This window comes from Oncorhynchus gorbuscha, linkage group LG24 (genome assembly GCF_021184085.1).
Source record: "Oncorhynchus gorbuscha isolate QuinsamMale2020 ecotype Even-year linkage group LG24, OgorEven_v1.0, whole genome shotgun sequence".
Taxonomy (NCBI): Eukaryota; Metazoa; Chordata; class Actinopteri; order Salmoniformes; family Salmonidae; genus Oncorhynchus; species Oncorhynchus gorbuscha.
Window position 1 is genome coordinate 43,014,844 of NC_060196.1, and position 24,618 is coordinate 43,039,461.

At 44.0% G+C, this 24,618-nt stretch overlaps 2 protein-coding genes across 7 annotated transcripts in view; both read right to left on the reverse strand.

The window, feature by feature from the left end:
* The window catches only part of LOC124012664 (syndecan-3-like), a 53,108-nt gene extending 43,702 nt beyond the window's left edge, over positions 1-9,406 (reverse strand). The window contains exon 1 of one of the 2 annotated variants that reach the window (XM_046326527.1): positions 8,984-9,399. In XM_046326527.1, coding sequence (XP_046182483.1) covers positions 8,984-9,043 — 60 coding nt within the window. In that variant the 5' untranslated portion in view covers positions 9,044-9,399. Of the gene's footprint in view, positions 1-8,983 lie in introns of both variants that reach the window. The other variant, XM_046326528.1, reaches the window with a different exon arrangement.
* Positions 9,407-12,262: 2,856 nt separating this feature from the next.
* Positions 12,263-24,618, reverse strand: part of pum1 (pumilio RNA-binding family member 1) — a 46,258-nt gene continuing 33,902 nt past the window's right edge. For 2 of the 5 annotated variants that reach the window (XM_046325566.1, XM_046325564.1), the window contains exons 14-24: positions 23,996-24,181; positions 23,579-23,683; positions 23,125-23,367; positions 22,715-22,982; positions 20,119-20,248; positions 18,049-18,183; positions 17,780-17,917; positions 17,149-17,274; positions 16,814-16,935; positions 14,747-14,939; positions 12,263-14,612 (exon numbers count right to left, since the gene is read on the reverse strand). In XM_046325566.1, coding sequence (XP_046181522.1) covers positions 14,481-14,612; positions 14,747-14,939; positions 16,814-16,935; positions 17,149-17,274; positions 17,780-17,917; positions 18,049-18,183; positions 20,119-20,248; positions 22,715-22,982; positions 23,125-23,367; positions 23,579-23,683; positions 23,996-24,181 — 1,778 coding nt within the window. In that variant the 3' untranslated portion in view covers positions 12,263-14,480. Of the gene's footprint in view, positions 14,613-14,746; positions 14,940-16,813; positions 16,936-17,148; positions 17,275-17,779; positions 17,918-18,048; positions 18,184-20,118; positions 20,249-22,714; positions 22,983-23,124; positions 23,368-23,578; positions 23,684-23,977; positions 24,182-24,618 lie in introns of all 5 variants that reach the window. The other 3 variants (XM_046325563.1, XM_046325562.1, XM_046325565.1) reach the window with 2 other exon arrangements.

The following is a 24,618-nucleotide window of genomic DNA, read 5'->3' on the forward strand; positions in this document are numbered from 1 at the left end:
GATATTAGACAGCAAAGCTCTTGAGCCAGGAGGGGATGCTCTGCTATTGTCAAGCAAAGCTAACCACTTAGCTAGATGGCTAACTAGCTACTAAACTAGCAAACCAAGAGCACAACTGCAGAGCTGTGAATGGAGTAGTACACAGCGTTGTAGGAGATCTTCAGTTTCTCAGCAATTTCCTGCATGGAATAGCCTTCATTTCTCAGAAGAACAGACTGAAGAGTTTCAAAAGAAAGTATTTATTTCTGGCCATTTTGAGCCTGTAATCGAACCCACAAATGCTGATGCTCCAGACACTCAACTAGTCTAAAGAAGGCCAGTTTTATTGCTTCTTTAAATCAGACCAACAGTTTTCAGCTGTGCTAACATAATTGCAAAAGGGTTTTCTAATGATCAATTAGCCGTTTAAAATGATAAACTTGGATAAGCTAACAAAGTGCCATTGAAACACAGGGCCTCTGTACGCCTATGTAGATATTCCATTAAAAATCAGACGTTTCCAGCTACAATAGTCATTTACAACATTAACGATGTCTACACTGTATTTCTGAACAATTTGATGTTATTTTAATGCACAACATTTTTTGCTTTTCTTTCAAAAACAAGAACATTTCTAAGTGACACCAAACTTTTGAACGGTAGTGTATACATACATACACACGGTATATCGCCCAAGCCTAACGCACACACACGGATCCATCCACATCCATCCATGTTATTGGTTACTGAGGTTAGAAGAATGCTAGTTGTCCCCACGAGCCACAAACTAAAACACTCAAAACATGTCAAACGTGGAATCTCAGTTGTCCATTAAACCAGGGGTTCTCAAAGTTTTAAAAAAAATAAGAAGAATTTACATTTCTTTTTTTTTTAAATTAATATTTCTAATAGATTAAACCAATTTCGGCCAAGAGCCCTGTGGAATAAGTTTAGAAGGTGTAAAAATACAACACGATGTAATATTATTCATAGATAATTTATGTTCTTAACCCTGGGCAACATGGAGGTACATTGGGATATTTGGTATCCACACTGCTCCACCAATTCTTCAACTTAACGAGCGACTGTCTTTAAAAAGCAACAAATCCCTTTGAAGAAACAGTTATTCTAGTGTCAAAATTGACTACACGGTGTAAAAAGGATGATTTCTACCATAAAGTCAGTCTCTTCTAAAACAGAGGTTGGGTTTTGATTTGATGTCCAATTGCCCACGGACATTGGATGAACCGCTGCGGTGATTGCACTCTATCCAATAGGATGAGTGAGACAGACCTGCCCAGCAGCTCCGACTGTTTACATAAGACAACACGTCGCACATTTACTTGAGAAATATTGCCCCAAACACCCTAGTTAGATGTAAAAATTGGCTAACTAAAACAACCTTGGCAAAAATGTCAAAATGAATGACAGGTTTCTTGAGTTATCTTAGTTTCATTCTGGGGGTTTTGAAAATGTGAAATAGGCTTCCAGTGTCTCATGGGGGGGGATTGGTCAGGAAACACCTCCATGACTGAAATGTTGTTTTTCTAATGAGTAAGAACAACACACGTGCCAGTCAACGTGTTCAGCGGCTCTTTAACACTGCTCGTATTCCCCTCCAATTTCTTTCCTAAACGCACTGGAATTTAAAGCAAGAATCCTTAGTTGCTACATCGATTTTTACCCATTGATTCTTGAAGAAAATAACTTAGAAATGCCTCATGAGCTTAGTTCAATTGTCATACCCCATCAGAACCCAAAATATCAGCTTGTTTTACTCCAATGTTGGTGAACAATGTAAATGTAAACAAACACTATATAGCCTCAAAACATGGTTCAAACTACAATTTTGATGTTATGGATGGTCATTCTTTGCATCCATGGCCCTGTTTATGAATTTGAGAGTGGTTACATTTCTCCAGGCCCATCCCTCAGATTTTTACCAAAACAGAGTAGAATTGCAGGAAATTAGCTCGAAAACAGCAACATTCTCTCTCTGATGCCAAGAGGGGGGCCTTCAAAATGTTCCTTTCCAGGGCCCGAGACTTGGTTCATCCGGCCCTGCACTGCCGAAGTCATAGTAAAAGTCCTTGTATGCTATTTTTATCTCACTTGAATTATGAGGGGGTTCCTGATGTATTTGCTAGCAAAAAAGGGGTCCTTGGTCTGACAAAGTTTGAGAATGTTAGTCTACCTTTATCACTCCTGCTGGGAAGCTGAATTTCAGAGTTCCCTACAGGGCGGATCAGATTTCTGACCACACCCATCTGGTCTCCTTGGTAACCTAATTACCATGATCGCTACGGAAACACGTGAGACAGACAGATAGAGAGAGAGATGGAGGGAGAGAGAGGCAAAGAGAGGAGAGGAAGGATACATGCACGTCTCCAAACCCACATGCAAGGAATAGAAGCAGACAACTGAGAAAGAATAGAGGTGAAAGATGCATCACACACACACACACACACACAAAACCTATATGTTTATGTGAGGGAGTGCCCTGTTTCTGGTTTATATTTATAGTGAAGCCCCAAAACAGAGATCCCAGAATGCTTTGTGGTTTTGGAGACAGTATGCTGCTGCTGCTGCTGCTGCTCTCTAATTTACAGTCCTGTTATAGAATGCACACACACAGTTTCTCTCAGTGTGCATAAATGCACGCACACACTAAACACAGGGAGGTTGAGGGAGAGAGAGAAATAAAGATGGGGATATGGATAGAAAGGGAGGATATTGAGGGAGAGATACAAAGATGGGGATATGGATAGAGAGGGAGGATGTTGAGGGAGAGATACAAAGATAGTGATATGGATAGAGAGGGAGGAGGTTGAGGGAGAGATACAAAGATAGTGATATGGATAGAGAGGGAGGTTGAGGGAGAGATACAAAGATAAGGATATGGATAGAGAGGGAGGATGTTGAGGGAGAGATACAAAGATGGGGATATGGATAGAGAGGGAGGATGTTGAGGGAGAGATACAAAGATAGTGATATGGATAGAGAGGGAGGAGGTTGAGGGAGAGATACAAAGATAAGGATATGGATAGAGAGGGAGGATGTTGAGGGAGAGATACAAAGATAGTGATATGGATAGAGAGGGAGGAGGTTGAGGGAGAGATACAAAGATAAGGATATGGATAGAGAGGGAGGATGTTGAGGGAGAGATACAAAGATAGTGATATGGATAGAGAGGGAGGTTGGGGGAGAGATACAAATATAGGGATATGGATAGAGATATGGATAGAGAGGGAGGAGGTTGAGGGAGAGATACAAAGATAGTGATATGGATAGAGAGGGAGGTTGGGGGAGAGATACAAATATAGGGATATGGATAGAGAGGGAGGAGGTTGAGGGAGAGATACAAATATAGGGATATGGATAGAGAGGGAGGATGTTGAGGGAGAGATACAAAGATAGTGATATGGATAGAGAGGGAGGAGGTTGAGGGAGAGATACAAAGATAAGGATATGGATAGAGAGGGAGGATGTTGAGGGAGAGATACAAAGATAGTGATATGGATAGAGAGGGAGGTTGGGGGAGAGATACAAATATAGGGATATGGATAGAGATATGGATAGAGAGGGAGGAGGTTGAGGGAGAGATACAAAGATAGTGATATGGATAGAGAGGGAGGTTGGGGGAGAGATACAAATATAGGGATATGGATAGAGAGGGAGGAGGTTGAGGGAGAGATACAAATATAGGGATATGGATAGAGAGGGAGGTTGGGGGAGAGATACAAAGATAGTGATATGGATAGAGAGGGAGGTTGGGGGAGAGATACAAATATAGGGATATGGATAGAGAGGGAGGAGGTTGAGGGAGAGATACAAATATAGGGATATGGATAGAGATATGGATAGAGAGGGAGGAGGTTGGGGGAGAGATACAAAGATAGTGATATGGATAGAGAGGGAGGTTGGGGGAGAGATACAAATATAGGGATATGGATAGAGAGGGAGGAGGTTGAGGGAGAGATACAAATATAGGGATATGGATAGAGAGGGAGGTTGGGGGAGAGATACAAAGATAGTGATATGGATAGAGAGGGAGGTTGGGGGAGAGATACAAATATAGGGATATGGATAGAGAGGGAGGAGGTTGAGGGAGAGATACAAATATAGGGATATGGATAGAGAGGGAGGAGGTTGAGGGAGAGATACAAATATAGGGATATGGATAGAGAGGGAGGAGGTTGAGTGAGAGATACAAATATAGGGATATGGATAGAGAGGGAGGAGGTTGAGGGAGAGATACAAATATAGGGATATGGATAGAGAGGGAGGAGGTTGAGGGAGAGATACAAATATAGGGATATGGATAGAGAGGGAGGAGGTTGAGGGAGAGATACAAATATAGGGATATGGATAGAGAGGGAGAGATGGAGGGAGGATGTTGAGGGAGAGATACAAAGAGAGGGATATGGATAGAGAGGGAGGAGGTTGAGGGAGAGATACAAATATAGGGATATGGATAGAGAGGGAGGATGTTGAGGGAGAGATGGAGAGGGAGGTTGAGGGAGAGATACAAAGATAAGGATATGGATAGAGAGGGAGGAGGTTGAGGGAGAGATACAAAGATAGGGATATGGATAGAGAGGGAGGAGGTTGAGGGAGAGATACAAAGATAAGGATATGGATAGAGAGGGAGGAGGTTGAGGGAGAGATACAAAGATAGGGATATGGATAGAGAGGGAGGAGGTTGAGGGAGAGATACAAAGATAGGGATATGGATAGAGAGGGAGGAGGTTGAGGGAGAGATACAAAGATAGTGATATGGATAGAGAGGGAGGTTGGGGGAGAGATACAAAGATAGGGATATGGATAGAGAGGGAGGTTGGGGGAGAGATACAAATATAGGGATATGGATAGAGAGGGATGTTGAGGGAGAGAGAGATAAAGAGGGATAAAGATAAAGCTGTGACAGTAGCAGTAGTGTGGTTGTCATAGCGACGGCCATGGAGAGCAGGTAGAGCAGTGTCTCCTGGGAAATGAGCTACACTGGCCTCCCTCCCTCTGTCCCACCATCCCTCCCTCTATTGGTCTCTTCACAGCTCTCTACATCTCACTTTGGGTTCCATCCATTCATCTTCATCGTCGATTCTCTCCTTCTATTCACGTCTCCCTCCCTCCTTTTTCATTCCTTCCTGTGCATCCCCCTCCACCTTCTCTTGAGAATACGAGTGTGTGAGGATGTCTGCAGTACTGCCCAATTACTGAGGGTTTGTTCTGTGTGTGTGTGAGCTAAAGAGTAAAGACTGTAGTTGACTGTACCTCAAGCTGCTACATAGGCCCATCTGTAAGCATTAACACTACCAACACATACACACCTTATACAGTAGATAGTGTGTAGATAGTGGCAGATGGATAGAGATGGGAATCTCCCTATCTGACACCAGACACACATTACACTGCAGCCCCTACATGGAGCAATTTTGCCTCTTGTGCAATAAGTCACTATTTCAGGTGAATACACTAACCCTGGGGGAAAAAAACTACTTCTATCCCCACACCCTATCCCCTTCCCTGTCAGTATTTAGAGATCTGAAGATGACAGGCTAGGTGTGGGTACCCTGGTGATGTCATACCTCCACTAAGCATGTTGGAGGGTAGAGACATATTATGAAAGGTGTTGTTCGTCTGGACCTGGGGGACCACCAGACAGTCCACCTTTTTGTTTTAGCCCTGCACTAGCACACCTGACTCAACAAAACCTTTGGTTATTTGATTCAGGCGTGTCAGGTCAGTGCAGGGCTGGAACAAAGATGTGGCTTGTCTGTATGGTTGTCCCTCAGGAGAGCAAGGGGAAACACTGGTTCCACCTTTTCACGGCTGTGTCCCATCACTGAACACTAGTACAATAGAGGTAAGGGGAGCAGAGGGGTAGGGGTAGGGTTGAGACATCATCACTACACTGCTTGTTATCATGCCAGGCTCAATAACTAAGGGTCTATCAGAGTACCAAACATGTCCGCGTCCGCACAGCAGTGTTCTACAATATTGGACCGTTGGCTTTCATTCATACTTTGAATCCTCAGCTCAAGGAATTTCTCCCGCAGTCAACACATTCAAATTAACAGAGGACACGTACCAGAGACGCGTTGGTTGGGAATTGTGGGGATGTGTGTGTTGGGGCTGTGCGCCTCTCGCAGGTGGTGGCCTCAGAGCCGTGTAGCTATGTCACAATGGGGGGGCGGACTATCGCATCTCAGCGTCTGTGATCTTAGCTTCAGGCCAACACAGACCTACTGTAAGCCTACACACGTACAGACCTACTGTAGGGTATAACAGAGCTCTGGATATGAGCTGAGAGCAGTTTCATTTCCTACTACTGCAGTGGAACTGGCCACAACCCTGAAAAAAGTATCCTAGGCTACATAGTGTAGTATAGGTATTATTACACACTATATACTGTATGTGAGTTCATGCTGTTATCTGTGTCCATACCCATCTGTGTATGTGTGCCTCTATACAGATCGATGTGTGTGGTAGAGTCTGTCCTCTAAAGGAGTGAGAAGGACCCACTTCCTGTGTCAAATTGCCTCTCACATTCCACATTCTCTCTCTATCCCCCTCTCTCTCACACTATTTTCTCCCTCCCGCCGTCCTTTGGTCTCTATTGGGGGCTTGGTCTACCATTTCAGGCACAAGAAACTGATTCATTGCACGGAACAAACATGATCCTCAAAAACACCACTCTTCTCACACACACACACACACACACACACACTACATAAAAGCTCTCTCTCATTTCATACACACCACAAAAAGAGCTAGCACACAAACCCTGGCAGGAAAAGACAGGCAGACACACACACACACACACACACACACACAAGGTCGTTGTGGGATGCAGCAGATGTCTGTGGGAAAATCACGCTTCATCTAAATTTACACAGCAGGAAATTACATCATGGCCTCATATCACAGGAAATAAATACCAATGCAGACCATCCACTAAGGATGGAACCAGGACACACACATGGCCAGTCATTCACTGGAGGCAGCAAAAGATCTGGGCAAGTAAGCCAATCTGTGTTGTGTGCCTTTGATGTGTGTGTGCCTTTGAAGAGTGTGTGTGTGTGACTGTCCCCAGGGCAGGGCTTTCTTGGGTTGAGGACTCTACACAGTCTATGCAACAGATCCTACAGATCTACGTATTTGTGTGGATTAAGTTTTGGAACGTCACGTAAACGGAGCTCCATACCTCCATTTGTGTAGACTGTGAAATCACAGTTGAGAGCCCTATCCTGCGCATAGCTGAGATCACTGATGTATGTGTGATGTGGCCTGTGCCAGCATGAGAAACACACCTGCCACCGTGTGTGTGTGTGTGTGTGTGTGTGTGTGTGTGTGTGTGTGTGTGTGTGTGTGTGTGTGTGTGTGTGTGTGTGTGTGTGTGTGTGTGTGTGTGTGTGTGTGTGTGTGTGTGTGTGTGTGTGTGTGTGTCATCAGGGTCAGATTAGAGGGAGGTAGGCCGCCAACAGCACCGACTGACACAGTTAATCGTATGTGTGCGGCCTGCATAAGGCTATGGCAGCCAGCGGTACCGGCCTGGTCATTCAGCTCCGAGCACCAGGCCAACTAGACACTCCCATCAATTAGGCTACTGTAGAGCCGAGGAAATAGAAGGGATTCACACGTTATCACATACAGCGCCGTCCAAGACTTGTTGGACAGCGAAGTCAAACTTGTAGTTTGAGCTCTACTCCAGCAAAATGAAGATCACATAGTGAATAAGAGGGAAAGTACAGTCTGTGCCCTTTTAATGCTCCCAAGTGGTCTACGGCACTGCATCTCAGTGCTAGAGGTGTCACTACAGACCCTGGTTCCAGTCAAGGCTGTATCACAACCGGCTGTGATTGGGAGTCCCATAATGGGGGTGTACAATCCGGGTTAGGGTTTAGCCGGGTTTGGGTAGGCCATCATTGTAAATAAGAATCTTCTTAACTGACTTGTCAAGTTACATAAAAAACTAAATTGGAGGATTTTTTGGCATTATGTGTTTTACCATTTTAAGCCAATAGCACTTTTGCATCCAAGATGGACTGTAATACGGACTGTAGGCTATTTGAAGAACTGTGTTATCATACTAAGAGCACAACGAACGACTTCTCCCGGTATGGAGGATAAATTGGTACCGGCTGGTGAGGGGGTGCTGATTGCGCGTATGCGCGTGACGCACTGGTTGGTTCCGGGAGACGTGCGCATTCCTAATCAGTTCGCCTCGCGAATCCCGATGACATCATTCCCATCCCTTGCGCACCGCATCGCGTTTCCTACAGCCCACCCCTTCTTCACCACACACACACCCTCCGGTTACCAGAGCAGCCCCTGCGTTTTCCGGACAGGCCTCGTTAGCTCTCACCTCCGCCTCGGAAATAGACGCACGCACATAAAGAGGTCAACCGGGCAGCAGATCGAACACCCCACCATGTCCCCTCGCCGCTGTAGGCCTACGGACTCGAGCCTAATTACCGGGGGTGTAAGTGAGTTCGCGAAGCAGACGCCACAGAGCAGTTATCCGAATAAAGACCCGTAATAACCTAAATTAGAACGGACCCACTAATTACGCACACAACTCCTGAGTTCTGTGTGTGTGTGTGTAATTAGTGGGTCCCTTCTAATTGAGGTTATTACGGGTCTTTATTCGGTTAACTGCTCTTTTGGCGTCTAATTCGCAAGGCCTTTCTAAAAAATTAACCCCCGTCTCTGAGACACAAAGACCCGGGCAGAGTCTGGGGCCACGAGCCAGACACGGGAGTCACGGCTCGCGGCTCGCGACCAAATGTGGGTCGAGTCCAATATTTACTACCGATCACCGAGTAGCAGACACACACTGCAGCTGCTGCCTCATTATCCACGAGCAACACACACACCAAATATATAGTTTATCAATACCCTATGGCCTATGCTATGCAACCCTAGATCCCGGACCACGTTGCGACATGATACATCGGCAGAAATGGAACAATAGAATACAAAGGACCCGGCAGACCCTTACCAGCGCGGAGTGAGCGAGCAGCGCCGCGAGGATCGTCATCAGACACCGCGGCAGCTTCATGTTGTGGCTGGGGGGCGCGAACCTTCACGGGGGAACAAGCGCTTCTCTCGGTAGGCAGTAGTCTCTAACTTCAGAGTGCACCGCCCCTCCTCGCGAACATCCGTCTGGCGTGTTATTAATCCGTATCGGTAAAACACTAAACCGGCGTGTGTCCTTCTCCGGTAATGGTACCAGGCATAAAACGAGTGGAGATTCCTTCTTCCTACGACGGAAGCCCTTTTCTTTCTATTATTTTGTCACCCTCTGTTGGACCCTGTAGTGTTCAAGACCTGGTAGATATAGCCTACTACCGGGAGATGCCAGACCTCCGCTCTATCCTCCCCCTCTCTGTCGAAAGCAGGATGTTCCTTATTAAGGCGACGCCGATCGGCCTGGGAGAGTCTAGCAGAAGGGGTGTGTGTGTGTTAAGCGGGGGGGATCTCCTCTGGCGGGCGAGGCGAGGATGCCCCCTGCAGCCCCGAATAGGCACCCACTGGCTGTTCCCCGCCTCTCTCACACACAAACGCATTCATACACAGGGTTGGGCGGATTACTTATAAAAATGATTCCCTTAATGATTACAGTTAGGTTTACATGAAATAAAGTAATTAGTAACGTAATATTTTGAATTAATCAAAATAAGTAATGTAATCCGATTTCTTTTAGACCCGACATAGCCTAATTTACATTTGCAGCGTTTAAAATATATGTATTTAATTTAGTAACCTTATTTCCAATAGTGTAAGAACATAACCTATAATTCACATGTTCTAAATATGTGAGCATACAGGCTACACAAGGTTCAAAAATATTGTCACGGTAGCCTATTCAAACTGGTTGAATGACTAGACACGGCTTCAAAACATTCACACCTGGCCCACTGGTCAATCAAAAAAACTCATGTCGATGTAATCAGACGCACAAAAAAGACAGCGTTTTGATCCGAAGATATTTAGATCTTTCTGTCTTTGTTGTGCGTCTGATTAAATCACCATAGGAGCAGTCTACCAGAGTTGCCGACATTCCTTTTTCCCTTGACGTTCTTCATTCCTGCACCTGATAAATTGGATATGCATGTTTCTCTTTTCCATTGGTCAATCACAGTCGTCTGTTCTCCATAAAGCTCCTGCCTTGCTTGCTGTTTTGTAGACTATTTAGATCTACTGTGTACGCTGAAACCTGAACTCAGAGGTAGACGTAACATAGTAAACGTAAATTCGGCGTACCCCAATTAGTATGTTATGTTTCGTATGATATGTATTCATTTGTGGATATCCATCATCCATTTTGTATAAGTTATACATTTACATTTGTATGATGTTACAAATTCCAAATAGTCTGTGATGAAATTCAAACACGCAATCTTTTGGTTGGTAGATATTTGTGTTATATAGGTTTGCCTTAAATAACCAGTCTTATGTAAGTATACTAAAGGTAACATTATTATTTTGAGTATCCCTTATTTACGTTTACTATTTTACTTACTATTTTAGTCTGAGACTAGGCTGCACATTCGCTCTCTTCCCCCTGTGCGCCCAGAGTGGGACTGGTGGACAGAAAATTTGACAATGTGATTTGAGAGCACAAAACATTATGTAGGCAAATTATCCTATGGGGTGGGGGGGATGTCTGAATACTCGGGAGCCCTATTTAGCCAGTAATATATAGCAATAATAGCCTAATTGTCAAAACCAAACTTCATGACAATTACTGGTTCAGGTTGCACATCAAAATATCTTGAATCATGCATTCTTGCATGGATTAAAACATTTATTGAATCATACTTAGGCATTGCTGAGAATTTTTCATCAATTGTTCCTCTTGATAGCATATAAAGTAATCCAAAATATAAAATGTTTTTAAGAATGTAATTAATCTGACTACTATATACCTAATCCCAATTACATGCAATCCGTTACTACCCAACCCTGCATACAAACACACACCTCCCAGTGAAAAAACACAGGGGCCGAGGTAGAGCACATTCCACACTGCAGGGCGCATGGGTGCAACTCCAGATTACCAGGGATGTGTCGGAGTTCAAATCAACTGGGAACATGAAAATCTCTGAGTTCTGAGTGTTCCAAGACTACTTTGAACTAGGAAAAAACTAGCTCCGACTGATAAAAATATTTTTGAACGGTCATCCAACTCGGAATTCAAGTCAGGAACTCCTGCCTCTTTCTAAAACTCAAGACTTTCCAACCTGAAGATCACTGAAGTCATAATTTTAAAATTTTTCCCCGAGTTCCCAGTTGTCTTGAAAGTACCATTAGGCCAACCAGAGTCAGAGGGCCTTCACACCAACACATCCGCTGATTCTACAGTAAAAGTCAACTGAGTCGCGTTCAGTAGCCTAGGCTAGAGGCACAGGGAAAAACGTTTTGAAACATTAAACTGTACTTCAGTCCAGGTCAGTCCATCTCGATGCGTTTCTATGTTGCCTAGGCTACTCTACTGCTATGACCCTAGGATATTTTCCCATTCCATTATACTGAGGTGACATTAGCCTATTACTATTGGGCATGTGAGTGCATGTTCCCATGAGAAGTACCACTCTCCTGCCATTTTCTCACTTCTCCTTTGTTCTTTCGAGAACAGTTTTGCAGCTGAAGGCAAGGAAAAGAAAATTACTTTCTGTTGACTAAAGGAGTGTCTTCTAACGTAATGGTTTTTAAATATTTAAAACTGTACAAAATGGCATCAAGCTGAATTACACACAATTTACAACGAAATAATATTTTGAAAAGGAGGCATTACAAAACACCATAATTATACAAATATGTCTTTCCTGATTCCCTTACCCTGACAAAAGTTGATCAATTCTGGGATTGTTGGTTTATTTGGTGGCTGTATAAAAAACACCTCTTCCTTTCTTGGAGGACAATACAACTATACTAATTTTATAGGCTAGTACTGTTTTATCGCTCTGCAGAGAGAAGGCTCCATGTGTATACTCTTAAATGATCAAAGCAATCAAGGAATAAATAGAAACCAATCAATAATTTGAAATAATCATCCTAAATGTAGCTAGGTGACAACCACATCAGTCATGGATAAAAACCTTCCTCGCAGCAGTTATATCAGCTCAAGTAAGAAAAGACAAGTGATATACTTTGCATCTCCCTCACTCCATTCTTCGGTGTGGTGAGGATGATCAAATCCCATCTCAACACTGCTCTCTGTGTGCTACCCAACACAAATCAGACACAGACAAACAAAAACCACTCGAAATGACACTTCAAATTTTGAGTGTTTTTTTGTTCAGTTTTGTTTCAAAATAAAGACTCACATCATTGTTTAGAGACAATCTACAACAGGAGTTACAAAAAATAGTTGCCCAGGCAATAAACATACACAGGTTTCTGTTATAACTATACACATTATGGTTACAGGTGGTGCTCCTATTCATATACACAAGGCTCGCTGCCCCAAATGTACACCGTGTCGCTGCCGTCTGCCACAGCGGTAATCATGGTTACAGAGGGCAAGACAGGCGACGCCCGGTCTTTTCCCGGGGGACATGGACATATGATATGATACATCACTTTTACAGGACTAATATAGGTCAAAAAAACAAAACACACCACTCTCCTCTTTTCTGTACAATCCATGGTTTCACTTTACCCCCCTGAGAGAGGAGGGGGGAGATTGGGGTTCGAGGTAGACTTAGCGATGACAGTACACCGTAGAGCTACTTCCTTCTTCGAGACTTAAGTAACACCTTTCATATATCATGCCTCAAGATGAGCTAATAGTGGGTAGTGTTGGCAGATTAGAAATAGGTTGTTGTGGACGTCTGCAAGCAGGAAGTCGCTCCGTTGTGTATGTCATATCACGGTGTCTACCTTTAAACTCATGGCCCCTCACCCCCTTCCCTCAGAATTCATAGAAAAGATCTAAAAAACAAATACAGCTTCATGTTAAAGCAGAAATTACTACTACTAACAGTGTGTCCTGTGGTGGTGGTAACAATCCCCAAACTACACCGCAAACGCTTTGCGTGTTCCGTCAGCGTAATGTTTTTGGACTGCTACACCAGAAGGGGAAACCACTTTATCAGTCATTTACACTTCAGCCAGGTCTCTCTCTCTGCGTTTTAAATAGACTTGAAGTGTAAAAAGACTTGTCTCGTTGATTTCAGTGGATTTGCTTCAACTGTGGGTAACGGATGTTTAGTACACGGACAAGCCACGTTTGCAGTGTAGTTTGGGGGTTGGGGAGGTGGTGTAGTTCAGGGGTTGGGGAAGTGAATTCTATTGAAGCAGTGAGTGGAAGGTCAAACTGGATGGTGGTGGTGGGGTGGGGGCTTTGTACAAGTACTACGCAGTATAGAAAGGGCTTTTCAAAACAAAAATTTGATATTACAATTTACAATATACAACAACTTATATGTCACAACCAAGGAGGTGAGAATATACACTGAAATGCACAATAGTTTTTCTAAGATTTTAGTTTTTTGTGTGAGTTTTTTTTCTTTTATATCGTCTGATACCAAAAAGGGTGGTAAATCACTTTTACATTACAAGGGTTTACAAATGTACAATTATACAGTCAGAAATATGTGTTCACTACTAGGATACATTATAGATACAGATTCAACATCAAAAACCAGAAAAACTACAAAGTTTTATATATATATTTATATATATATATGCAAAGGTCTACACCAAGTATACACGCTATATATAGAAGCAAGACCGGAAACGAATCTCCCATGCTAAATGATCTGTGTGCTGGTAAGCTCATGGCGTGCGTGTGTAGCATGTGTGTGTGGTGTGCATGTCTGTTTGTGTACAGTGTGTGTTGTCGGAGTTGGTGACGCCGTCAGACAAATTAAATACGTTTGTTCCATCCCATACTTGTGATGGGACAGTGTGTGCGCCGCAGCAGTAGCAACAAAGTTAAATGATTCTAATTTATTTAAAAGACGAATAAAGGAAAAAAAAAAGGGGAGAATGAATGAATGAAGGAGTGGGATGCTTGGGTTGGGGGAGGGGCTAAATTAACCAAGGCTTCGTGTTTAGACAGGCCCCTCCCAATGGGCTACCATGGGGATAAGAGTGAGCGGGACGGTTGGAGTATTTAAAGAGGGTTCTACATGATGTAATTGAGGGGTAGGATAGTAGTTTACATGATCTCATTAGGAGGGGAATAAAAGGGGGGGGGTGTATATATAGGGTTACGGGTGTCGGGAATAATGGGGTATATATTGATAGTAGTTTACACGATGCCACTAGAGGGCCACTCCGTTCTTCATGTAGGGTATAGGCCAGGGGTTATGGTACAGAAGACAAGACATTCCAATACAACGTCAGCTGTGTACAGAGAGAGTGTGGTCGGCCTTTATGTTGACTGGCCACCATTCCTCCAACACCCAGCAGGTGATCTACTGCACACGGCTGACGTACATGTTGGTCCGTCTTGTCCTTAAGGGTTAGGGTGTAAGGGTTGTAGTTTACATGATGCCATTGGGAGGGCCACAGAGAGGGCCCAGGTCCACTCCATTCTTCATGTAGTATTTCTCCAGCTTAGCCAGGATGTGTTTGCCATACGTATACTTCCTCAGAGTAGAGATGTGGGGCCGGATCTGATGGGGAGAGAGAGGGAAAAATAAGTATACACACAATTGCATAACCATCGATACATATATTTCTAGAGCTTTGAGATAACACTAATGAAAAACCGCTATACAAAATAAATCACACACACACAGGTCCCAACCTTGTGCATTACGATCTTCCTCTGTGTTGGTTCAGCCACGTCAATCATCTTCTGAACCACATAGTTGGCGTACTGGTCCTTCATCATGGTGTACAAGGCGCTGTGGGGCCCCTCCGTCAGGCTACACACCTCGTCAATCAACACGGCCCGCTCTGCACGGGACGCATGGCTCACACACTTCTCCACCACATTACTGCAGAGAGAGGCTGGGTTAGCCACGGATTCTGCTCGGCCGTTTGCGTTCTAGGCCAGGTTAACTGTAACTTTGTGACAACCACAGATACAAAACGGGTTTATAAACCATGTTCCCTCTAAGCTAGGCACAGGCACGCAGCTCTCCTGGGACTGTCGCGCAGAATAAACATCAACCCGCACAGAGAAGCACGAGATTTAACTTCACTCAACTAGTTTTCCCTTTTAGTTAACCTCTTGAAACTAGGGGGCACTATTTTTATATTGGGAAAGATAACGTTCCCAAAGTAAACGGGTTATTTTGTCAGGACAAGATGCTAGAATATGCATATAATTGACAGCTTAGGATAGAAAACACTAACGTTTCCAAAACTGTAAAAATATTGTCTGTGAGTATAACAGAACTGATATTGCAGGCGAAAGCCTGAGAAAAATCCAATCAGGAAGTGACTCTTATTTCCTATGCGTCCCTATTGAGCAGTGAAAGGGATATCAACCAGATTCCGTTTTCTATGGCTTCCCTAGTGTGTCTAGTGTCACAAGACATAGTTTCAGGCTTTTATTTTGAAAAATGAGTGTGAAGGACAACATTGCGTCAGTGGTCAGCTGGTGGCTCTCAGAGTGATTTGTGCGTAATAGACAAATACGGCCACTGTTTCTCTCGCTCCTACTAAGAAGCCAACTGTCCCGGTTAATATATTATCGAATAGATATTTGAAAAACACCTTGAGGATTGATTATAAAAAAACTTTGCCATGTTTCTGTCGATATTATGGATCTAATTTTGAATATTTTTAGGCGTTGTCGTGACCGTAGTTTCCGGTGGATTTCTCAACCAAACGTGAAGAACAAACTGAGGTATTTTGGCTATAAAAATGATCTTTATGGAACAAAATGAACATTTGCTGTCTAACTGAGAGTCTCGTGAGTGAAAACATCCGAAGCTCAAAGGTAAACGATTTAATTTGATTGCTTTTCTGATTTTCGTGACCAAGTTACCTACTGCTAGCTGGACATAATGCTGTGCTAGACTATCAATAAACTTACACAAATGCTTGTCTTGCTTTGGCTGTAAAGCATAATTTCAAAATCTGAGATGACAGGGTGATTAACAAAAGGCTAAGCTGTGTTTCACTAGTGATTTCATGAATATTTTGTCCGTTGCGTTATGCTAATTAGTGTCAGTTGATGACAATTCTCCCGGATCCGGGAGCGGTAGTTTCAAGAGTTAACACTACCTATGTGGGAATTGTGATCGAATCAAGTGGGTTCGATCCCCGGGACCACCCATACGTAGAATGTATGCACACATGACTGTAAGTCGCTTTGGATAAAAGCGTCTGCTAAATGGCATATATTATATTAACTCAAGATTAGCCACTTTCAACGCAACATACCGAAACAAAATTGCACAAGATATTTTCTTGTAGGCAGAGTGCATTGGAGTAACATTTTCTGTAATAATGGTTGGGAATATGAATTCATTTTATTCTGTAGTGGTTTCTTGTGTCAAACAACTTTTTCAGTCACGTCCTTGTCTGAAGGACAAGTGGATAAACAGGTTCACGTCAAGCCCTGTATGCTTTTTTTCCAAGTCTCATGGAACGTAGGCCTACATTGAACACCACACATTGTCTGTAGGCTGAATGATATAACAGTTATTTCCATGTTAAAATGTTATGGAATGCACGTTCTCCATTGTTTTTGATGGTAGGCCACTCTGGTAGGCCTATATTATGATCCAATAGCCACAGTAGTCTACTTGGCCACTGTTATAACTAACTTAAAGCAGTTTGCGCTGAGCAGACCTGAAATTTGGTCAATGACAAAAAAAAATGATAAACCAATATGATTGCTTGATGTGTGGGTGTGTACCTGGCAAACTTGTGTTGGCTGAGCCCCAGTACGTTTCCTCTGATCTCAGCTACTATCTTACTCTTGTCCTCCGCTCTGCCGTGTTCTAATACATGCTGGATCACATAGTTACCATACTGGTCCTGGACAAAGAGAGAGATTTACACACAGTTTGGCATTTAGCTAGTTGACAATTTAGCTAGTTGTTCAACCAGATCCAGCCTTAAACACAAAACACAATACAGAATGTCAGTGTGATGACAATGTCCTGATCTGGACATCAGCAGATGCAAAACAAACATTTTAACAATTTTGCAGCAAAATGTCTGGTGAAACTGGTGGTGTGCATGTGTTACCTGCACCAGTTGTTCAGTGTGTTGGTGCAGCTCCTCCAGAATGGGCAGGGTCTGGTCTGGAAGGCAGTGTTCTAGAATACGCTGGATCACTCTACAGCCGTAGGGGTGGGTGGAGAGGGCAAACACCTGCAGAGAGAGACACACACACACACACCTAGACCGTAACACACCTGACATAACTGATGGTTCACACACACCCACACCAGTGAAAGACTGAAGAAAGCCAATTCTCAATGACCTACTTAACTAGACAAACAATTACTAACATTCACACAACTATCTCGTGAGTGGGAATGGAAACACGCAGGAATGTGGAAATTGGTACAATTTAAAAACCAAGAGCCCAATCCAATGTGACTAATATACAGACAATCTTTATGTGAGCTGATAAACCACAATATCTAGTGCATTAGCTCACTCTCCCAGTCAAGCTAAGCACAGGCACATTATTCTCTTTAAAAACACACACACTCTTTATGGTCATTTTTTACCTTTAGCCAGTGGATGGAAGATGGTTGCCGCTGGGCTGCCACTGGGCTGCTGTTGCCATTAACATGGTGACCCACGTGTTCCCTGCAGGCGATGTGTGTGTGTGTGTGTGTGTGTGAGAGAGAGTGTGCGCGTCACCCACCTGTCCCTTGAAGGCATCTATTATGAAGTGTAGTGCGTGGGGCTGAACACACTCAATACACTTCTGCACCACGTGGTTGCCGTTCTGATCCTTCACACACTTCAATACATGGCCATCCAGCTCCCGCACCATCTCACTCTGCAACAACACACACACAGGGTTAGAGATAGCTGAACACAGCAAAGCACACAGTCTATAGTTGCTATTTGCTTGGAGGCTCCTCATACACAGACATGGACGATGGACACAAACGGCAGTACAATACGTACTATAACTTGTTGGTCTGAGGGGATGAACTCCAGGGCCTTCTGTATGACTCTACAGCCATACATCTGCAGGGCCAGAGACAGGACATGACCCCTGATCCTCTCTGCTAGAGCCAGCTTTTGGTCCAGACTGCCAAACTACACAAAGAGGAAGACCGAGAGGGAGAAGAGAGAACAGCTAACAAACACTTCTGGATGATGTACAGAGCCTTCAAAAAAAGTATTCACACCCCTCGACTTTTCCCCATATTGTTGTGTTACAGCCTGAATTTAAAATGGACTAAATTGAGCTGCGTCACTGACCTACACACAATACCCCATAATGTCAAGGTGGAATTATGTTTTCAAACATTTTTACAAATGAAAAGCTGAAATGTCTAGAGTCAATAAGCATTCAACCCCTTTGTTATGGCAAGCCTAAATTAGTTCAGGAATAAAAATGTGTTTAACAAGTCCCATAAGTTGCATGGGCTGTGTGCAATAAGTGTTTATTAACATCATTTTTTTAAATGACTAACACCTGTACCCCACACACACACACACACACACACACACAATTATCTGTAAGCAGTGAATTTCAAACACAGATTTAACCACAAAAACCAGCCAAGATTTCCAATGCGTCGTAAAGAAGGACACCCATTGGTAGATTGGTAAAAATACAAAAAGTAGACATTAAATATCGCTTTTAGCATGGTGAAGTTATTAATTACACTTTGGGTGTATCAATACACCCAAAGACACAGGCGTCCTTCGTAACTCAGTTGCCGGAGAGGAAGGAAACCACTCAGGGATTTTACCGTGAGGCAATGGTGACTAAAACAGTTAAGAGTTTAATGGCTGTGATAGGAGAAAACAGACGATGGATCAACAACATTGTAGTTACTCCACAACACCAACCTAATTGACAGAGTGAAAAATGAAGCCAGTAAAGAAAACAATATACCAAAATATGCATCCTGTTTGCAATAACGCACTAGAGTAATACTGCAAAAACAATATACCAAAATATGCATCCTGTTTGCAATAACGCACTAGAGTAATACTGCAAAAACAATATACCAAAATATGCATCCTGTTTGCAATAACGCACTAGAGTAATACTGCAAAAACAATATACCAAAAAATGCATCCTGTTTGCAATAACGCACTAGAGTAATACTGCAAAAACAATATACCAAAAAATGCATCCTGTTTGCAATAACGCACTAGAGTAATACTGCAAAAACAATGTGGCAAAGAAATTCACTTTATGTCCTGAATACAAAGCATTACTAAGGGGCAGATCCAACACATCACTGAGTACCACTCTTCATATTTTCAAGAATGGTGGCGGCTGCACCATGTTATGGGTATGCTTGTAAATCAGCAAGGAATATGTTTACAGGACAAAAAGAAACGGAATAGAGCTAAGCATAAGCAGAATCCTAGAGGAAAACCTGGTTGAGTGTGCTTTCCAACAGACACCGGGAGACAAATTCACCTTTCAGCAGGACAGTAACCTACAACACAAGGCCAAACACACTGGAGTTGTTTATCAAGACGACATTGAATGTTCCTGAGTGGCCTAGTTAAAGTAAACTTAAATCAGCTTGAAAATCTATGCAAGATCTGAAAATGGCTGCCTATCAATGGCCAATCTGACAGAGATGGAAGAATTAAAAAATAGAATAAAAATGGGAAAATATTCTACAATCCAGGTTTACAAAGCTCTTACAGAGACTAACCCAGAAAGACTCACAGCTGTAATCACTGCCAACAGCGATTACAGCTGTGAGTCTTTCTGGGTAAGTCTCTCAAATTTTCACATTGTCATTATAGTGTAGAATTGTTTTAGTTTTTTTCATTACGAATTCAGGCTGTAACAACAAATGGGGAATAAGTCAGAGGGCATGTATGAATACTGTCTGAAGGCACTGTAGCAGTCAAAACACAATTTACACACACAGGCCTGTTAGAAATTACCCCCCCCCCCAATACACACAACTCAAAGAACTTCTGGATTAGGTGCCTGGCAAAAAACACAACCCCCCCCCCCCGTTATGTTGATACCAACATAACGTTCACACAAACCTCAAAGAACTTCTGGATGACGTAGTTTCCGAAGACGTCGACCATGAGTTGATAGGCAGCCTGGAGAATCTCACTGAAGACTAGCTGACGCTCTGCTGAGCTGGCCCTCTCCAACTTCAACTGGATAAACCTGGAGGGGGAAAATAGTTATATTCATTATCATCTTTGAGGGATAACACAGTTACCGGTTTCACGAGAAACCATGGTAAAATTCCCAGCGATTAGTATTACCGTTTGATTACCGTGGTTTGAAAAACTCACGGTAAATACTGTTGAGCATCAACCAAAGTTATCAACAGTCTGACGCAGATGCAGCAACGTGGGTTTTGTTCTGTGTGAAAACATGGCAGAAGGTAGTGACAGCACTACTGAGATTTTTCAGCCTTCTAAGAGGACCAAGTGGTTGTATTTTGGGTTTTACAAGAGTGTCGAGGGAAACTTAATCGAAGATGGTCACCCTGTCTGCAGAACCTGCAACACTTCAAATCTCTTGAGTGGTCTTTGTGACCACCACCCTCTACTTTATAGCGAATGCAAGGTCAATTAACTTTCACCTCAATGCATGATGTGGGGACTTCGGAATGGGGGAAAATGTCATGGTTTGTCCGTCTAACTTGCTAATAGCTTGTCAATAATGTAAACTGAAGCTTTCAGTGTTACCTACTGTTGTAAAAACACAACACATTGTTCTGCTGCTGTATGGGTCGTGTCTGCACTCTATTCACCCATTGCACACGATAACACCTTATGTAGTTTAGTTATCCATCCAACACATTTTGTTCATTTAAAATCTGTCAGTTGTCGACTTGGTTGTAAAAGTGTTCAAACTGGAGAAACACTATAGACTCCTATACAAAGACAATTGTTGGGCTCATTGCAATTACTATCACTGTCTTCTTAAGACTCATTTTGTATTTATGCAAATTGTGCATGGGGTCATTGCATATAGTCAAATGCAACACAGATGGACTGTGTGTGTAATAATAATAATAATAATAATAATAATAATAATAATGTGACAACACCAATAATAATGCATTTGCTATTCCCTATTACAGAGTTGGTGTGCAACAGGCAAACCCAGTGATGCTATTGGTCCCTCATCTACAGTTGTGACAGACACTGAGGAAGCATTTAAAAAAGGCAGGCTGCTTGTGCACCCACATCAAAAGAAAATGCTCAGACCTCACTCCAGCCCTTTCATATTACATTACAAAGGACATGATGCCATTTGAAACTGTTGAGAGTGGCTTTCTGAGGCTGATAAAGGTTGCCATGCTTTCTGAGGCTGATAAAGGTTGCCATGCTTTCTGAGGCTGATAAAGGTTGCCATGCTTTCTGAGGCTGATAAAGGTTGCCATGCTTTCTGAGGCTGATAAAGGTTGCCATGCTTTCTGAGGCTGATAAAGGTTGCCATGCTTTCTGAGGCTGATAAAGGTTTTGCCATGCTGCTCATTTCATTTCTTGTTTGTTTATTGGATTGCTTACTTAAGGTTGTGTTCTTAACCTGCACTAGGGAACATTTTACCTCATGGCCACAATGACATTTTAAAATGTTATTTTAATGGTTTATGCAAACAAAAAGTGCATAGTGCTGCTAATTGTATTTGTTGTTTGTTGGTTTTCATTATAAAACTTGGTGAAATTATTTCAGTGTATCAGTACTTTCTGAACATTTCCAGCACATTTTAACAATACCCCGATAATACAGATAACCGCGATACTGATAATACAGCTAACCGCGATAATACAGCTAACCGCAAAAATACAGCTAACCGCAATGATACAGCTAACCGCAATGATACAGCTAACCGCAATGATACAGCTAACCGCAATGATACAGCTAACCGCAATGATACAGCTAATGATACAGCTAACCGCAATGATACAGCTAACCGCAATAATACAGCTAACCGCAATAATACAGCTAACCGCAATAATACAGCTAACCGCAATAATTTAGGTCACTATAATTGCGATATTACATGTTCATACGGTTTCATCTCTAGATTCAACATGTTCCTATATTTCTGCATTGGCAATGTAAGCTCCAAAACTTTCCATACCAATAAAGTGTATTGAATTGCATTGAGGGGGTTGAGTAATAAGGAGAACGGGAGGAAAGAGAGACAAGGAAGAGGAGAGAGGGATGAGGAGAGAGATGAGACATGAGAGGGAATGACATCATGGTTTCTAAATAGAACATTCCAGTTGTAAGACATGTAGGTAGACCCAGCATCCAAGCAGACAACATCTGGAGTCCATCATTGAGGATCAGACAGTAGGTCTATGTTTTGGTACTGGACAGGAGTGACGAGAGATTATTTGTGTGGTCTACGTGTCTACCTGCTGGTCCTGACTGTACTCCATGATGTGTCTACCTGCTGCCATGCTGGTCCTGACTGAACTCCATGATGCGTCTACCTGCTGCCATGCTGGTCCTGACTGAACTCCATGATGTGTCTACCTGCTGCCATGCTGGTCCTGACTGAACTCCATGATGTGTCTACCTGCTGCCATGCTGGTCCTGACTGAACTCCATGATGTGTCTACCTGCTGCCATGCTGGTCCTGACTGAACTCCATGATGTGTCTACCTGCTGCCATGCTGGTCCTGACTGAACTCCATGATGTGCCCAGCAATCTCTCTCAGCTGCAGGTTGGGGTAGCGGTTGTTCCGGAAGTCTTCCAGGAGCCGGCTCCGCCCTGACGGCATCACATCCGACATTCCGTAACGTAGCCGTGACGATGGGAAGAGCTGGCTGCTGGGAGAGAAGAGGGAGGAGCCAGAACTGGCACTGCGATACTTAGCCTCCGCCCCCGGAGCAGCAGAAATGAAACGACCGCTGCCATTGGTCAGACCTCCTGTGGGGAGGGGGTTCAGAGAGTAGTGATGGTTAGTACTGGTTGGATAACATAATAATAACACTGATAGAATGTTATAATACACTAACCCTGAAAATACAATGCAAGTTATGTCAGCATTTTAATAGACTTAGTCACTCACCCAGGTTGAGGTTGGATGAGGAGCTGTGATTGGACAGAGATGGGGGTGGGGTTAGGGAGTGGGAGGGGCCTTGGTTGGGCAGGGGCATTCCAACAGGCCCGGGGGAGGAGCTAAAGCCAAGGGTTCCGTTGTAGAACCCCCCGTGACCAATGGGAGTGAGACTCGACTGTGTGCGTTTGTACAGGTCACTACTGCCGGTCAGAGAGTCACGACGAGAACCACTCCCACCACTGGAGTTAGCCACTGGAGGGAGACAGAGAGACCATTAAACACACACACACAGCTGTCACTACAGTTGGCCGGTAGAGGGAGTTATACACAGAGGACAGCAAGCTACAGACAGTTAAACACAATGAGAAGCCTCTCCATCCAGCCTACTGAATATCAGCCTTGGGTTGCACATGGATAGAGAGGGAGAGAGATGAGACCATAAAACACACACACACACACACACCTGCGGTCCCAAAGCCTCCCAGCGTAGCTCCCAATGTTGCTCCCAGTGAAGAGTTGCTCTGACCGAACCCCAGAGAGGCAGAGCCAGGGCCTTGCTGGGCAGAGCCTGTAAAGAAAACAACATATCACCTTCATTAATCTACATTTGTTTCGGAATTTAAATGGTAAATTAAATAATATTTTCACACACATTTTGGCCACGTTCCAGGCTGACTACATTGCAGACCCCTGCGGGATCTAGCGTCTGTATAGATATTTGACATATCAACTAAACTCGTAATAATATAGGAATCTGATGCCCGATTGTGAAGTCGATGAAATGGCATGCATCCATTGAAACGTCTGCGATGTAGTTCGCCTGGAACACATCTGTCAATTCACCCGTTTTGTTTTCACTCACAGTACGTTGTTTGGCTACCTTGAGAGAAGAGGGAGGAGCTCTGGGAGGAGTTGCTGAGAGAGGAGGATCCATAAAAGGAGTTTCCTGACATAGCCCCTCCCCCCTGCTGCTGAGGCTGCTGGGATTGCATGCCTCGGAACGGACCATTGGCCCCGCCTCCCATACCGCCGTTAGCCCCGCCACCCGCAGCTGCTGCAGCCGCCACTAGAGAGGCAGAGCGAGAGAGAGCGAGAGAGGGTCAGAGCGAGAGAGGGGTAGAGAGAGGCAGAGCGAGAGAGGGGTAGAGAGAGGCAGAGCGAGAGGGGGGTAGAGAGAGGCAGAGCGAGAGGGGGATAGAGGAGGCAGAGCGAGAGGGGGTAGAGAGAGGCAGAGCGAGAGGGGGGTAGGGAGGCAGAGCGAGAGGGGGTAGAGGAGGCAGAGCGAGAGGGGGTAGGTAGAGGCAGAGCGAGAGGGGGTAGGGAGGCAGAGCAAGAGGGGGTGGGGAGGCAGAGCGAGAGAGGGGTAGGGAGGCAGGGGAGAGGGGAGGCAGAGCGAGAGAGGGGTAGGGAGGCAGAGCGAGAGGGGGTAGGGAGGCAGAGCGAGAGGGGGGTAGGGAGGCAGAGCGAGAGGGGGGTAGGGAGGCAGAGCGAGAGGGGGGTAGG